We start from the raw sequence: 18,405 nt of genomic DNA, 5'->3' as shown, positions 1-18,405 counted from the left end.
TTGCAAGCAGACTTTTGCATACCTCCCAACTTTTTGAGATAGTAAAGAGGGACACCTTTTAGCAATAATATGTAGGCATAGAATACGCCCCATGCCTCCTTAAAGGAGAATTATACAAAAAAAAAAAAAAAGATTAGTCAAATCCAAAAGTGCTGTTTGTACCACTCCTATTCTTTTATACTGGCTTTTGACATTTACAAATGCAGCAATTTAGAAATTGTATGAAAGGTTTAGCACCCGGAAACACTTTTTGATAGATAAGTAGTGCATTTTATATACAACTATATAGATCAGACCTAAATGAGGGACAAATAAGGAGGAAAGAGGGAGAGAGAGAGAGACTTTGTTCCAAATAAGGGACAGCCCCTCGAAATCAGGGACAGTCGGGAACTATGCTTTTGCCATGTAAAATGTGTCTGTAAAAATTAAATTTGTACTTGAATTGTTATTTTTAGAGTCTTATTTCTCACGGCCCTCTTACATCACGGCTGCATGTTATTGTCTTCCAAAAACATGACTTCTAATTCTTTAATACCACTTCTTCTGTTTCTTCACTTCCTCTTACTATAAACGAAAATACATTTAGACTGTACATCTGCCATCCAGCTGTCACAACAGGCAACGAGCGATGAGACTCTTCATCTTCATCAGTCTATCCTTTCTAGGTAAGTGCTAAAACTGGCTGCATTTAACGAAGAAGCTATTGTCACTGGAAAAAGTGTGGTCAGTCTGTATCCCGGAGGGATCGTGATTGACAGATTTCAGTGTTTGCAGAAAATAAAAAGTAGCTGTAACAGCCTTTGTAATCTTCTCATCTTGTCCTGAGTATGAGCTGCCAGAAGTGCAATACGGCCTCAAAACTTTTATTTATCAAAGAAAAATATTGCATATTTAAGGTATAGTTTTAGTATTTTATTTTTTAACCTTTTTTATAAACATTTGGCTATAAAGGGAAGATTATAAAGAGACAAATCACTCCCGAATGAGCAAAGCACAGACTCACAATGAAGGAGAACTAAACTCACAGAAGATTACACACAGAGGATACGTTTTGTATAGCAATATATGTTAAATAGGAGTGGATTAATTAGACATAAACACAACTTTCCCTTTTTTTGCTCATGCTCTTATCCTAAAAAACTCTTGGAACTTCATATAGACATGAGCAAGCTCATAGTTTTACTTCGGTGACTATAGCTGAAATTGCCAGTAGCACTGTGCCACCTTATTTCTTCAAAATTTACAAGTCATTAAAAAAAGTCATCAGATTAAACATTCAACTTCAGAAACAAATCAGGCCATCATAAATCACATTACAACATTTCAGTCACAGTATCTTTGACAGGACACGGGCCCAAAATCGCCTATCTCCTAAAGTGGTATTAAACTTGTTAAATGTATTTATTTTTTATTTTATTTTATCTGGGCTCACTGTAGTCATATGCCATATTATGCTAGTATGCACAGCATACCATCAGGATCTCTTCTGCCATAAAAACTCTGCTGGAGTGCCGGTAATGTTATGTTTATTACCATTTTAAGCCACCCTTCTGCTGTAGGTTAGAGCTTGACTACAAATGTCCGAAAGATGCAAAATGTGTTTGAATTTCGATTTGCTACAAAACAAATTGCACATGCCTAATTGGTACCATAGCTGAGACTCTAAATTATGGACAGACCTGGAAAATGACCTTCTCACTCCTGACATCACATACTTACTATGGACCAACCCAAAAGACAGACCACATATAGATGCCTTGCCCCTTCTGGTGACTTTTACTCCCCGTACATGGGACTCTTATGTATGGAAGGGGTTACTCACATCGAGACCTAGCCCACCCTCATCTCTTTTTTAGACTCTTGCATTTCCTCCTACATCAATCTCGATTTCTTCTTTGGAAAAAGGAAGAGAAACTGCTGCTCTGTCACACCCTGCAGAATAGTACATTGATTCCACTATCACAACTGTTAGGGTCCTGTCATAACCAGGCTAGAGGTGGAATGGAATACTCCCAACTCCAACATTGTCTTGCTGCTAATATAACTGCAACTATCCTAACCAGACCACTCACTGATTTCGAGAGCTTGCTGTCCAAGTCTGTCAGGGCGGAACACCCCCCCTCTCACATATACCAGGTTTTGCTGAAGACCTCCCTACCACATGCCCCGCCATTCATTTCCTAATGGGAACAGAAACCTAATATCCCAGATGATGACTTTGACTGGGACAAAATAGTAACATTTACTTATAAGACCTCCATATCTTCTAGAGCACAAGAGCGCAACTTTAAGATCCTCACCAGGTGGTATCATTGCCCTACTGCCTTGCATAAATTAGACCCGTCCATTCCAAACACCTGCTGGAGATGTTTAAAGGTCCCAGGCACCATCACTCATAACTTCTTTCTGGGACAAAATACTTCACCTCTTCTATTATTTAGTTGGAGACAAAATTACTAACTCTCATCTCATTACTTTGCTATTAATGATGCCTGAATCCTTTAAACAAAATAAAAAAAAGGCTTCTTCGACAATTCTTGACTTCTGCATGTACTGGTATCGCCAGGGTATGGTGAAAAACCACAACCCTCATCCTTTGTGGAATGTGCCTGTGAAATAGATTCTATTTGGCATCTAGAAAATTTGATCTCCTGGAAGAAAGACAACACTGACAATTATACCTTGACCTGGTGGGACTGGAATCACTTTTGATACTTCTCTAAATTTGCCTCTTACCTTTGATCTCCCTGTCATAATACTTGCTATCATTCTTGTATATTCAGTCTTATCTCTCCTCATAGTGCTTGGATCACAACCTACCTCCCTCTGCTCTCTCCCCCCCCCCTTTTTTTCTTCTCCCCCTATTTTTGCTTGTCTACCCACTTTTAATAGTTATTGCAATTATTTTCAGACTTTTACACATTTGTCTGGTTATAACCAAACTGTTGTTATGTAAGCACTTGAGGAGGGTTTCCTTCTTGCTCTCCTTGTTGAAAGACCTCTTCAGTGTTTCCTATGTTGCTGGTATAGGCATACTTCTGAAATTACACTCTATGCCAAGGTTGGACGATTGCTTATCTCATGCCCCACTTAATAGGGTGATAATGCTCTTTTTCTATTTACCTATTGGGGAATTAACATGTTGTACTTTGATTTGCCTTATGTATTAGTATGTATAATCTGAATCTTATGATCCTTCTGTTATCCTCCCCCTTTTTTTTTTTTTGTGTATTTGTGTAAAAACAAAAAAATCTAATGAACAAAGAATAAACACAATTATCTAAGTAAGTCCTAATTAGTCTGATATATGTCTATGCTATAGTGTAGAGCAAGTAAATATGTCACATTAACTCTGCCAAGCAATATATCAATTTATTTCATGTTTTGTCTCTGTCAAATTGTGATATTGTTGGGTACAATAATATGTTTGTTGCCAGACTGTAAACCATGGTCACCTAGAAATATTGACACGGTTAGAAAAAATGGCATCAAGGCAAACTCAACACAACTTCAGTACACTCCTTAGACCCTTTGATTGGGCATGGTATTTCTGTAAATGCCCTCCTCTTAGACCAGAAAATATGGCTTCATCTGCAGCTCATAAGCCCTCATTCATCATCAAAACTGCTAAAGATTTTGAAAAAATAATTTAGAGGAGAGACAATAACTCTATGATATCATATGTATTCCAAGCAAATTTTACTCTGTAGAGGAACCAAGGGCCGGGTGAACTTACAAGTACTTTTTTACTTTTAATCCTGATTATTATACTGTTGCTTTTGTCTTTCTTTAAAAATAGTTTCTATGCATTTCTTCTTGTTTTTCTTTTCATTAAAACAAAATGTAAAAAATCAACCAGGGTATTCCCTAATAAGAAATGTAGGGCTCTTTCACACGGGCTGTCCGATCACGCCTGTCAGTTTTTCAGGCAAACCTGATCGAACTCTGAAGTCTCCTCTATGGAGTGGCGGATGTCCGCCGACACCCGCCGCCATCTGATCCGATCCTGTCTGCCAAAACTAGATGGATGGTGGTCCTATTTTCCATCCGTCCGGCAGATCAGATGGCTTTGGATAGAAATGCACAGGCGGTCAGTTTCCATACGATTTCCCCATAGAGGAGAGAGGGACTGTGTCCGTGTTTGCTCTGCACAGTGGAGCAGACATGGACCTGTCATCTGCTTGCTCAGCGGGGATCAGCAAGCAAGCAGATTCCACTACACGGAGGTGCCCATGTGAAAAAAAGGGACTAAAAAATACTTGCCCATATTTTGGAAAACTCTACCATACTTTAAACTCTGTTATCTCCCATATGTCCGGAGTGACAGTGCATGTCACAGACATTTCTTAAAGGCTAAGTTCAACTTTGAAAAAAAAAATTAAATGAACATATTTTTCTAGGTAAAAAATGTGCATTTATTTATTTATTTTTTTATGGAGCTTGCAGCACATTTCCCCTGCTATCAGCAGATCATGGATGAAATATCAGGCTCCTGCAGAATCCCAGTAAAGCTGTCTGCCCATACCTCCCATAAAGGCAGACAGTTACTGGAGAGCAGGAAGACCAATGATTTTTGAGAGCACTCGCCAGTATATTGAGAACTACAAGCTGTCTGCTGCAGTGCCAGTTAGTAGTTAGTTCATTCATTCACAGATCACTGTGAATGAATAGTGCTACTGTGTTGGCAGAGCCCTGCACGGCCATGCTAATTTTAAATTGTGATAATGGGTGCAGGAAGAAGATTCTTGCCCACTGTCACAGCAGGGGATCGGAGGAGTGCAGATGCTCTTTGGTAACACGTTATTTACAGGTGTAACATGTAAGGCTAATTTCACATGGTGGGCCTGATCACGTTCATCTGTCAGTATTTTTTGGCGGACCTGATCAGATGGTCTTTTCACCCCTATGGACTACCATCGGGTCTGATCTGGGCCACTAAAAAAGAACAGAAGGGGATCCCCTTCAAAAAGGAAGTAGGACTTTACAGGATATGGAGGTGTCACTGAGGTGAGCACTAACACCTTCTTTAGAATAAAAAAGTATTTTATTATACAAAATTATTAAAACCCTACAGTTGAGTATAAAAACATGCAAAGATATACAGACAATAGCATAGCGGGTTTTACCCTTGCACATTCTAGGTTACATTCATAGTTACATAGCAGTTGAGGTTGAATAAAGAAAACAGTCCATCCAGTTCAACCTGTGTAGGTGTGTGTGTGTGTGTGTGTGTGTGTGTCAGTGACGTGATCATTTCCCATAACCCTGAATGTTGTGATCTATGAGATGCACGTCCAAGAGTCTTTTAAAAGTAATGAAATATAAAAAATATTTCAGGGATACTACAGACCTCCAGATAGTGAACTGGAGGATGTTACTTCCTGTAATATAAATATATTAAAAACGGCAAATTAAGGACCAGGGAGCCTTAGCAAGCAAGGGGCTGTATACAAGAGGAGAGGTGGGAGTTTTGGAGTAATACCCCCAGAAAAAGTTGCAAAAACAAGGCTCTACTCTGGTTATAGAAAAAAATGCAAAAAACCTTTATTGATAGTGATAAGAAAAAGACAAAAAATCAAACAGTTGCTAAAAATCTACAGCAGACTGGAACAACCTGTAGACTTGTTGCTGCAGCATAACCACATTCACTCACACACACATCGATTGGGCCCAAATTCATCCACCCTGTGCCTAGCGCACCAAGACCCCTGAAATATCCTAACAGCAAAGCATATTCAGATGATTCTTATGGCTAGCTTGCATGATGGATATGAGGCAATAGGTGCAAACATGCCAACGAATGCCAAACTCTCAATGCAAAGCAAAATATAGGCTTGTATCCTCATTCTGTGTAGAAGTCCATAACAACTAATGTAATTATGAAGATGGATACTGTAGGCAGATCAGATAAATTGATGCCAGACAAACAAATCAGGATATCACAGTCCCTCCTTAGGTATACGCCTGCAAGTCCAAAGGGCAATGGGCCATAACTTCACATATCCTAATTGAAATAAACTTCACATCCAGTGACCATGTCCCCATGTATGTCTTGACAGTGCACCTAAGGGGTGTGCAGTTTTTTGTGTTGTCATGGAGCAGTAGGAGGCATGAGGTTACGAGTGTAACGACACCCCGAGTATGAAAGGGGTTACAGTCGTTTAGGACATTTCATTCCTGAACACAAAAGCAGCTACCGGACACTCCACTCAGCTGAACCAGAAACCCATATGAATAATCCCCCCCCCCCCCAAGTACGAGACGGGGCTCTGTACTGAGGGTCAAGCAAGAATCAGACTCTTTATTGAAAAGGAATACATGCTTTATATACACGTTAGAAGCAATGCAGTCACTACATGAACAATGACCCAAATCCAGCCCCAAACATCACACAATGGTTACATAACGAGCCCCCAATACACATTACTCTGAGTGTCAATACATCCCTTAGCAGATAACAGGTGAGTTCATTAGCACACTTAACAATAGGTGAATGGAAAGCCACCTCAGACAAGATTATGACAATTTACTTATTCAGACAAAAGCAACATCGTTAAGCAATAGACAGTCCCTCTCCACATTGAACTTCCTGGAATGCCCATTTTAGGAGTTGTACTTCCTTGTCATGGACCTCACAATGTACAGGGATTTCAAGAGAGACATCATTCCTGAATATCACTGTCCCATTTGGAGCCATCCAAACCATATCCCCAGTGCCCCCCAGTTTCCTGGTCACCCCGCGCCCAAAGTGACTCCCGTCACACAGAGAAATCAGTGTAAGTCCTCTATGGGGTATGATGTTAGTCCGCTCAACATGTATCAATATGCACTGAGAAACAGGTAGGATCATGTAGGAGGACAGCGGCTATCAGTGGGGTGGCTGTGCTGAGTAGGGATGATCGAACAGTTCGGGTCCACCATCGGTTCGACCCGAACATTGGGTGTTCAAAATTCGGCCGAATTCCGAACTTTTTGCTGAAAAAGTTTGGAATTCAGCAACCAGAACCGACCAAAATGCAATGGGAGAGGAGCTGGGCTTTAAAAGCCCGTGATTGGACCAGAACCATCAGTAAAAGCCAATTGAGGGGGCAGGAGAATGCTAGGAATGTGATTGGAGTGACTAGGGGATCCAGAGGCCAATCATTAGTGAATACGCCCCCCAGTATATAAGATGGCCCCGTCAAATTCCTAGAATTGTAATACAGGGACATGGAAGAGAGTGGAAGCAGTTCTGTTACTTCTGCTTCAAAAGTGTAATTTAGAAATTATTAGTGTGAGGAAAGGGATATCTAGTGTAGTTAGTGTGCTATTTTCCACTTTAGTTATATTCAAAAATCTAGTTTCTGTATGGAAAGTGTTAGGTGCCAAGATGACCGTAGTGTAGTGTAGGGTGAACTGACACTGACTGCTATGGCAGGGTGACCAAACCCTTCCATTTCAGGGTGACTGCTATAGAGAAAAGTTTGTTTCTCTTAGGTGACTTATAGAACAGCGATATGGCTTCTCGCCTGTCAGCCTGCTTTTTGCTGCAGGCGTTTATAGGTTTTTTTTGAGGACATGTTTGGAGTCAGGCATGACATCTGAACTTCTGTATAGGGGTATATATACACACATATGTATGTATATATACACATACACATATATAGGTGTGAAAGTAGCAGAACACTATGCTTGCGCTAATGAAATAATTAACAGGCATATGGCTCCGCTGCTATCGCACCTATATGTGTGTATGTGTATAAATACATATAAGTGTGTGTGTATATATACCCCTATACAGAAGTTCAGATGTTTTGCCAGCCTCCAAAGACCCCCAAAAAATACCCCAAAAAACGCCTGCGCCAAAAAAAACGCCCAGGTGTGTTATTGCAGGCGTTTTTTTGGGCATTTTTTTGGGGTCTTTGGAGGCAGGCAAAACATCTGAACTTCTGTATAGGGGTATATATACACACACACTTATATGTATATATACACATACACATATATAGGTGTGAAAGTAGCAGAACACTATACTTGCGCTAATGAAATAATTAACACCCATATGGCTTCTCTGCTATCACACCTATATATGTGTATGTGTATAAATACATATAAGTGTGTGTGTATATATACCCCTATACAGAAGTTCAGATGTTTTGCCTGCCTCCAAAGACCCCCAAAAAATGCCCAAAAAAAACGCCTGCAATAACACACCTGGGTGTTTTTTTTTTTTTTGGCGCAGGCGTTTTTTTTGGGCATTTTTCTGGGGTCTTTGGAGGCAGGCAAAACATCTGAACTTCTGTATAGGGGTATATATACACACACATGTATGTATATATATATATACACATACACATATATAGGTGTGAAAGTAGCAGAACACTATGCTTGCGCTAATGAAAAAATTAACAGGCATATGGCTCCGCTCCTATCACACCTATATATGTGTATGTGTATAAAAACATATAAGTGTGTGTGTATATATACCCCTATACAGAAGTTCAGATGTTTTGCCTGCCTCCAAAGACCCCAAAAAAATGGGGCATTTTTGGGGGGTCTTTGGAGGCAGGCAAAACATCTGAACGTCTGTATAGGTGTAGATATACACACACTTATATGTATTTATACACATACACACATATAGGTGTGAAAGGAGAGAAGCCATATGGGTGTTAATTATTTCATTAGGGCAAGTATAGTGTTCTGCTACTTTCACACCTATATATGTGTATATGTATATATACATATAAGTGTGTGTGTGTGTGTGTGTGTGTGTGTGTGTGTGTATATATACCCCTACACAGAAGTTCTGATGTTATGCCTGCCTCCAATAACCCCCAAAAAATGCCCAAAAAAACGCTTGCTACAAAACCGGCAAGGTGTGAAAATAGCGGAGCCATATCTCTGTTCTATAAGTGTTCTAATACAAACAATCTTTTTTTTCTGGTTCTGGACATGCTACAGAGCTGAAACTTCACAGGTAAACTTTTTAGACCCACCAGACACTAAATCCAAAGAAATCTTCAATAATTGGCTCTCTATCAAAAATGACAATTTTTAAGAACTTTTTTTGTGTGATTAATAGTCTCTGGGGCATGACACAGAACCCTAGGCACTTTTTAGGGGCATTTATTGGGTTTTAGGGCTTCAAAATGGGGTTTTTTGATTACCGAAGTTCGGGTCCCATTGATTTCAATGGGGTTCTGAAATCCGGGCCGAACTTTCTGGAAGGTTTTTTTTCTTTCTAATGTGTTACTTACATTGCACTACCCACTACTGACCACAAGATTTCTCTGAGATGATGTCCGCAATTTGAAATCTGACCCAGGTGTGGATATTGGTTAAGCCCACGGGTATAAAGATGGTGCAATGCGGGCGTCATAATGTCCTGACGAAGCGTGCTTCACGCACACAAAACGCGTTGACGTCATGCACTGGGCCCGCTTCACTCACCTTCAGCCTTGCCTCGAGCCGATCAACTCATGCGGACAACTGGCTTCTGACTTCCGGGTATGATGTAAAAGGTGACGCGGTACGGAGGAACAGCGCACCATGTGACCGCACGGACTCTGAGTGTGCCAGCAGTAAGATACAGTACAGCTCCCATAGCTTTCACTGGAGGTGACTGGTCTGAGGGATGCAGAGTGAGATGACCTGTCAAGATATGTCAAACCCCCACCTATCCTCTTTTTGAGTATCTTTTAAAAGTAACCATACTCTCCACAGTTACCACCAATTATTAGAGAGTTCCACATTCTCACGTCCTTACAGTAAAAAATCTCTTACACAGCCTAAATTAAAACCGCCTCTACTCTAATCTTATTGTGTTGCCATGTGTCCTCTTACACTCCTTGAGAAGAAATTGTTTTTTTTTCCTATGCTGGGATCACTATTGAGTAGGGTTGAGCGAACACGGACTGTATTATTCGGGTCCGTACCGGATATTTGGATTTTTGTTACCCGGACACGGACCCGAAAACTTTACTGTATATTCGGGTTTAAAATCCGTGTTCCGTAATTTTATTTCCTGTTTTGTATGTAATGGCGCGGTTTTAATGGCGCGGTTTCAACAGCCAATCAACAAGTGTTTAACTGGTGTGCCATAGAAGCCATCACAGCCATGCCTACTAATGGCATGGCTGTGATTGGCCAGCTGAAGCATGTGACCCAGGTCTTTATAAGCTAGAGACACAGCGCCGTGCGCGTCAGTCTGTTCTAGTGTAGGGAGAGTGCACACACAACGGTGCTGGCTGCTGCTGATTAGGGACAGAGACAGGAAAAAAAAACATTGTGGCTGAAAAGAATGTAGGGACAGGTCGGAGTGTAGGCAGGGAAAGATAGAAAAGCATTTTAGGGACAGGCTGGAGAGAGTAGGCAGGGAGAGATTAGGAGACACAGGACAGAACAATCGTCCGTTAGCGATCTACGTCGATTTTGCTGTGTGGGGGTGGTGCAGTGAGCAATCTTTTTGCCCTCACTTGAGCCCACTGAGGAGGAGGAGGAGGGAGAAAAAAAAATATTTTTATCAGTCTGTTGTGTGCAGCGTTCAGCTATATTTTACTACACAGTGCTGTTCTAATCTGCTATTTAAAAATTACAAATTTAACCACTTACCGCATATCAACGTACCGGTACGTCGGGTAACTTTGCAGTAGTATACCGGGATGATGCCTCTAGATAGAGACACCATCCCGGTACTGTGGTTTGAAGCCGACGGTCTGCTTTCCGTCGGTAATGACCGATGCGACTCTGGAGCCGCTCGATCGTTACCCGGGACGGGTAAAGGTGACTTTCAAGGGAGAAATAGGATGTAAACTCACCAGATGTGATGGGTCTCAAATGTCATATGACATACGTCTTCAGAGGTAGAGGAGACGTCATACGCTCTGACGAAACGCACGTCAGGTGGAACGCATGCCGTCAATCCGGAAGTCGAGCTTGGAACGCAAACCGCTATCCACGCTACAGGCAGTTACCGGAGGACAGCTAGCAGCTCTTTTAAAGATATTTTATCCATGTTTGGCTATCTTATTCAATAAACAATACTTTTTAACGGTATTGCACCATCCGGAGCCTCTTTCTTTCCTCTCCCTATCCAAATTGGAGGACCTCGGGAACCCGATCCATACACCTGGAGAATCCCGGTCTAGGGGGACCTGAGCCCAGCAGTCACCTTATCCTTGAACTGGATGGTCATAAAGCAATACAGGTCTCTTTGTCATATGACATTTGAGACCCATCACATCTGGTGAGTTTACATCCTATTTCTCCCTTGAAAGTCACCTTTGTAATTGGATTCAGCCTCAAGCACTCGCACTTATTCCTGGCACTTTCTTTGGACTTTTTATTATATATTCACTATTGCACTATTTTGGACTTCACCTGGCACCATTGTTATTTATTTATATTTATAATCATTATACTGTCTTACTGTGCGTTTTAAGGGCATATATTTTATTGTATGCTTTTAGATTGACATTTTATATTTATTTGCATTTACCAGCAAGCGCTATATTATCCCTTTTAGCCGAGGGGTTTTCTTATTCATAAAACATAAGACACTGCTGTGTTCACATGTGCTATTGAAAAATCACCAATTTTATATACTTTTTTCTATTCGGCTATTCAATATACACCCTTTTGGGGTGAAAAAAATTAAATTGCGGCATAGTCTGTATCGGTACGTGTGAGATACACCTTTTTATATACTTTTTTGTATTCCGCTATTCAATATACACCCTTTTGGGGTGAAAAAAATTAAATTGCGGCATAGTCTGTATCGGTACGTGTGAGATACACCTTTTAAATTTGTTTGGCGCATCTCCTTCCACCGCTGAGGATTGCAGGGTGCTTCAGTTTGCCTCCTGTTCCGAAGTCCTCCTACTCCTCTTCCTCATCCTCCCTTTAGGTTACAAAAAAATTGTAATCGGGGCCTAGTCTGTGTTTGTACGTGTGAGATACACCGTTTTATATACTTTTTTCTATTCCACTATTCAATATACACCCTTTTGGGGTGAAAAAAATTAAATTGCAGCATAGTCTGTATCGGTACGCGTGAGATACACCTTTTAAATTTGTTTGGCGCATCTACTTCCACCGCCGAGGATTGCAGGGCGCTTCAGTTTGCCTCCAGTTCCAAACTCCTCCTACTCCTCTTCCTCATCCTCATCCTCCCTTTAGGTTACAAAAAAATTGTAATCGGGGCCTAGTCTGTGTTTGTACGTGTGAGATACACCGTTTTTATATACTTTTTTTCTATTCCGCTATTCAATATACACCCTTTTGGGGTGAAAAAAATTAAATTGTGGCATAGTCTGTATCGGTACATGTGAGATACACCTTTTAAATTTGTTTGGCGCATCTCCTTCCACCGCCGAGGATTGCAGGGCACTTCAGTTTGCCTCCTGTTCCGAACTCCTCCTACTCCTCTTCCTCATCCTCCCTTTAGGGTACAAAAAATTGTAATCGGGGCCTAGTCTGTGTTTGTACATGTGAGATACACCGTTTTATATACTCTTTTCTATTCCGCTATTCAATATACACCCTTTTGGGGGTGAAAAAAATTAAATTGCGGCATAGTCTGTATCGGTACGTGTGAGATACACCTTTTAAATTTGTTTGGCGCATCTCCTTCCACCGCCGAGGATTGCAGGGCGCTTCAGTTTGCCTCCTCTTCCTCATCCTCATCCTCCCTTTAGGGTACAAAAAATTGTAATCGGGGCCTAGTCTGTGTTTGTACGTGTGAGATACACAGTTTTATATACTTTTTTCTATTCCGCTATTCAATATACACCCTTTTGGGGTAAAAAAAATTAAATGGCGGCATAAATTGCATATTTGACTGTGAAATACACCCGTGGGATACTGTTGTTGTTTTGTTCCGCTATTCAATAAACACCTTTCTGGGGCAAGATCATAAATTACAGAAATATATGAGGAGAACGTCAAATAGGGGCCGTGGCCTGGGTCGTGGTGCTGCTGGTAGAGCTCCTGTTGCAAGGAGAGGACGTGGTCGATCTGTGCCAGCTACACGCACAAGTGAAACACCTTCCTCAAATGTGAGTAGGCGACAGAACCTGCAGCAGTATTTGGTAGGGCATCATGCGCCTCTACAAGTGTTGAGCCAAGAACAAGTACAGGCGATAGTAGATTGGGTTGCTGACAGTGCCTCCAGTTCCTTCACATTGTCTCCCACCCAGTCTACTGCAGAAAGGTCAGAGTTGGCACCTGCAGCCGATGTCCAACCGTCTTTCACCTCACCCCCTTGCAAATCAGGCAAGCAGTCTGAGCCCCAAGTCATGCAGCAGTCTCTTCTTCTTTTTGATGACTCTGTCAGCAGGGTTTCCCAGGGCCATCCACCTAGCCCTGCCCCAGAAGTGGAAGAGATTGAGTGCAGCGATTGCACAACTACTTATTTCTCAAAATGAGTACATGGAAGGACCATCGCAGCACGTCTCCGATGATGACAAAACGCAGGTGCCAACTGCTGCGGCACTCAGAATTGTGGAGACTGACAAGGAAGGCAGGGGTGAAGACTGGGTGGAAGATGATGTGGAGGACGATGAGGTCCTCGACCCCACATGGAATGAAGGTCATGCAGGTGACCTGAGTAGTTTGGAGGAAGAGGCGGTGATCGCACAGAGCCACCAGCACAGCAGAAGAGGGAGCAGGGTGCAAAAGCGGAGCGGCCGTGCCCTAGACACTACGCCTGCTACTGCACAACCCAGCAAGGGACCGAGTGCACCAAAGCAAGGTCAAAGGAGTTCTCTAGCGTGGAAGTTCTTCAGACAATGTGCTGATGACAGGACACGAGTGGTTTGCACGCTGTGCAATCAGACCCTGAAGCGAGGCATAAACCTTCTTAACCTGAGCACAACCTGCATGATCAGGCATCTCCTTAAAAATTACCCCGATATGTCAGAGCTGCTGCAGAAAGTCTGTGCGCATTTTCGGCGTTCTCACCCTGCTGCTGCTCGCCTGTCAGCGTTGCAGCATAACTTCGGCCTTCCCGCTCACCGCCTCATATGTGACGTGCCCACAAGGTGGAACTCCACCTTGCACATGCTGGAAAGACTGTGCGAGCAGCAGCAGGCCATAGTGGAGTTTCAGCTGCAGCACGCACGCGTGAGTTGCTCTGCGGAACAGCACCACTTCACCACCTATAACTGGGCCTCCATGCGAGACCTATGTGCCTTGTTGCGCTGTTTTGAGTACTCCACCAACATGGCCAGTGCCGACGACGCCGTTGTCAGCTTAACTATCCCACTTCTATGCCTCCTTCAAAAAACGATTCGGGCGATGATGGAAGAGGATGTGGCACAGGAGGAGGAGGAGGAAGAGGGATCATTTCCAAGGCTTTCAGGGCAGTCATTCACAAGTGGCTCCGAGGGTTGGTTCCTGCACCCACAAACGCCAGGTACACAATTGTCCAGCAGGGGCACAGTTCTGGAGGATGAGGAGGATGAGGAGATGGAGGAGGAGATGGAACCATGTTCACAGCAGGGTGGCACCCAGGCCAGCTCATGGCCATCAATGGTGCGTGGCTGGGGGAATACAGAGGACACAGATGATACACCTCCCACAGAGGACAGCCTTTCGTTGCCTCTGGGCAGCCTGGCACACATGAGCGATTACATGCTGCAGTGTCTCCACAACGACCGCCGAGTTGCCCACATTCTAACTTGTGCTGATTACTGGGTGGCCACGCTGCTGGATCCCCGTTACAAGGACAACGTACCGTCCTTAATTCACTCACTGGAGCGTGATCGCAAGATGCGTGAGTACAAGCGCACGCTGGTAGACGCGATGCTGCTGGCATTCCCACCTGACAGCGGGGCCACAGTGGAAGCACAAGGCCAAGGCAGAGGAGGAGGAGGAAGAGGTCGCCAACTCAACCAGGGCACCGCCAGCACCTCAGAAGGCAGGGTTAGCATGGCCGAAATGTGAAAAAGCTTTGTCAGCACGCCACAACAAACAGCAGCACCAGCAGCTCATATGGAACGTCTTAGCAGGAGGCAGCATTTCACCAACATGGTGGAGCAGTATGTGTGCACACGCCTACATGTAGTGAATGACGGGTCTGCCCCCTTCAACTTCTGGGTCTCCAAATTGGGCACATGGCCTGAGCTTGCCCTTTACGCCTTGGAGGTGCTGGCGTGTATTATCTGAACGTGTATTTAGCACGGCTGGGGGCATTATCACAGACAAGCGCAGCCGCCTGTCCAGAGCCAATGTGGACAAGCTCACATTCATTAAAATGAACCAGGCATGGATCCCACAGGACTTGTGCGTACCTTGTGCAGAATAGAGATGGATACCGGCCTTACCCAACCATTGTTATATATTTGATCTTTCTCACTCTTTTGGGGTGTACCCTAATTTAAAATGACTAAAAAAAAGCAGTGTTGGCTACCTCGTCTCCCTCCACCGCCGCTTTCACCTACATCGCCACATCCACCGCCACCTCAACCTCCCTCCTACTCCATATGGGCCTTCATTCTTCACAGATGAAGAAAATTGTTTTATTTTTCTGTTTTTTTATGTTGTTTTAAGTTATTTCCCTATCCACCGTTTGCAGAGCACGTGCCATGCTCTTAACTACATTTTGCTGCCATTTGCAGCACTCTAGACCTTTCCATTGTTTTTTTAGAGCCATTTTAGTGCCTGAAAGTTCGGGTCCCCATTGACTTCAATGGGGTTCGGTGTTCGGGTCAAGTTCGGAAAAAGTCCGAGTCACGGACCCGGACTTTTTTTTCAAGTTCGGCTGGACCCACCGAACACGGACATCCAGGTGTCCGCTCAACTCTACTATTGAGGTATTTGCAAATCACTATCATGTCCCCTCACAGGCGTCTCCTCTCCAGGGAGAGTAAATTAAGTGCTTGTAATCGCTCCTCATAATTAAGGCCCTCCAATCCCTTTATTAGTTTAGTTGCCCTTCTTTTGACTCTCTCCAGTTCCAGCAGATCCCTTCTGAGGATTGGTGACCAGAACTGGACAGTATACTTCAGATGTGGCCCGACCATGGTTTTATAAAGTGGTAAGATTATAGCTTTATCTCTGGAATATATATATCCCCTTCCTTGTGCATACTAATATTCTGTCGGCTTTGGCAGCTGCTGCTTGACATTGCATGCTATTGCTTAGTCTATCTTCTACTAGAACCCCCAGATCTCTCTCCATCCTGGATTCCCCCAGAGGTCCCCCCCGAGCGTATTTTCATTTATGTTTTTAGCCCCCAAGTGCAATATCTTACATTTCTCTACATTAAACCTCATATGCCATGTAGTTGCCCACTCTGTTATTATGTTCAGATCATTCTGTAAGATGTCTTTATCTTGATATGAATTATTGCCTATTTTTGCCCTGCCTATTTTTGTGTCATCCGCAAAAACTGAGATTGAGCTAATGATACTGTCCTCTATGCTACTAATGTTTAAATTGAACAAAATTGGTCCCTGGACTGAGCCTTGGGGGACCCCACTTACCACTCCAGACCAGTCTGAGTACACGTTATTTATCACCACCCTTTGGACAAGCCCATGTAACTAGTTTTCTATCCAAGAACAAACCTTGAAGTCGATGCCTGCAGACCTTAGTTTGTAGATTAAGTGTTTGTGGGGAACTGTGTCGAATGCCTTGGAAAAATCCAGATACACCACATCCACAGCTCACCTCCTCGTAAAATGTTACAGATTGGTTTGGCAAGAACTTCCTTTTATAAACCTGTGCTGATTACTGCTGCTGATACTGTTGTCCTTAGCAAATTCTTGGATATAGTCCCTTATCATCCCTTCCAATAATTTACATACTATTGATGTCAGGCTGACTGACCTATAGTTTCCTGGAATATGCCTCCGCTGTTTTTTGAATATTGGTATCACATTGGCTTTCCTCCAATCAACTGGTACAGTTCTTGTTAATAAACTGTCTGCAAAGATTAGGAACAACAGTCTCGATATAACCCTACTGAGTTCCTTGAGTACTCTCGGGTGCAAGCCATCCAATCCTGGTGATTTATTTGTGTTAATGTTATCAAGTATTTCCTTGATTTCACCCTCTGTTAGCTACAGCGGCAAGTCCTGTAATGTGCCGCTAACCATACAGTCATGGTCAGTATACCCCTCCTTTTCGTGTATAAAAACTGAGGATAGGGATGGCCTTGCGGTTCGCCCGGCGGTTGGTTCGTGGCAAACTTTGCTCGTTCACAGCCCGCTGATTTTGCAAACATATGGCGTTGTTCACGGCGGCCATATTCATTTACATTGGGGAGAACTTTGACCCATGACACAGCCATCAGGTGGAACGGGACAGCCAATTAAAACATTTCAACGCATGGACATACCCCCTACCTTATAAATAGACCTGAGCTGGCGGCCATTTCTCTGATTTTTGTCAGTGTAGGGAGAGGTCTGCTGTGTGCACCAGGGACAACTTGTCAGTGACACAAATCCCTAAGTTAAGGTCCACAAAAGTCCTTTTAAGGGCTGCTATTTGATATAGGTGTACTGTCTCTTTTGTCAGTGTAGGGAGAGGTTTGCTGTGTGCACCAGGGACAGATCGTCAGTGACAGAAATCGCTCTGTTAAGGTCCACAAAAGTCCTTTTTAAGGGCTGGTATTTGGTATAGGTGTACTGTCTCATTTTTGTCAGTGTAGGGAGAGGTCTGCTGTGTGCACCAGGGACAAATCGTCAGTGACACAATTCGCTCTGTTAAGGTCCACAATTTTTTTTTTTTTTAAGGACTGGTATTTGTTATAGGTGTGCAGTGCACTATGTAGGGGTGTAATCCACGTATAATATGCTTTCTAATATAGAAAGCATATTATAGTGGATTTGTATTGTGCACTGTGCAGCATTGTGACTGGTGTGTTGAGCGTTTCTGCAGCAATACTACAAACAGTGACAAAAGCACTTTTAAAGTATCATAACTGGTGTGATAGACCAGTGGCCCCCCAATACCACATATTGAAGTGGGGTGTTATCAGAGTATACTTTTATAAGTGTATTTGTGTCCTGCAACAATATTGCCTCTTTTGCTGCGTTAACTCTGCTACAAACAGTGCCAAACTCACTGGCCAATTTTTTGTACAACTCGTGAGATAAACCAGTGGCCCCCCCCCCAATACCACATATTGAAGTGGGGTGTTATTTAACAATATACTTTTATAAGAGTGTACTTTAGTCCTGCAAAAATTTGGCCTATTTTGCTGCGTTAACTGTGCTACACACAGTGACAACAGTTACTGGCCAATTATTTGTAGAACTGTTGTGATAAACCAGTGGCCCCCCAATACCACAGATTGAAGCAGGGTGTTGTATACCTTGTTCCACATACTGTATACTGCACTTTTCTAGAGACTTTTGTCACAGGGTAATTTAAAAAATGACAGGCAGAGGAAGAGGTAGGCCCTTACGCAGGGGTGGT

The 18,405-nt window shown here is 43.0% G+C and overlaps 1 protein-coding gene across 3 annotated transcripts in view; it reads left to right on the top strand.

Annotated features, from left to right (window-relative positions):
• The first annotated feature begins 600 nt into the window (after window positions 1–600).
• LOC309551918 (uncharacterized protein) overlaps window positions 601–18,405 on the top strand; it is an 800,893-nt gene continuing 783,088 nt past the window's right edge. For 2 of the 3 annotated variants that reach the window (XM_082252637.1, XM_082252634.1), the window contains exon 1: window positions 601–665. In XM_082252637.1, coding sequence (XP_082108763.1) covers window positions 629–665 — 37 coding nt within the window. In that variant the 5' untranslated portion in view covers window positions 601–628. The remainder of the gene's footprint in view (window positions 666–18,405) is intronic. The other variant, XM_082252636.1, reaches the window with a different exon arrangement.

The sequence above is a fragment of the Pelophylax lessonae genome (genome assembly GCF_965119305.1).
Source record: "Pelophylax lessonae genome assembly, chromosome: 4".
Lineage (NCBI taxonomy): Eukaryota > Metazoa > Chordata > Amphibia > Anura > Ranidae > Pelophylax > Pelophylax lessonae.
The sequence above is the reverse complement of the archived record's forward strand: the minus strand, read 5'-3'. Positions and strand labels throughout refer to the sequence as shown.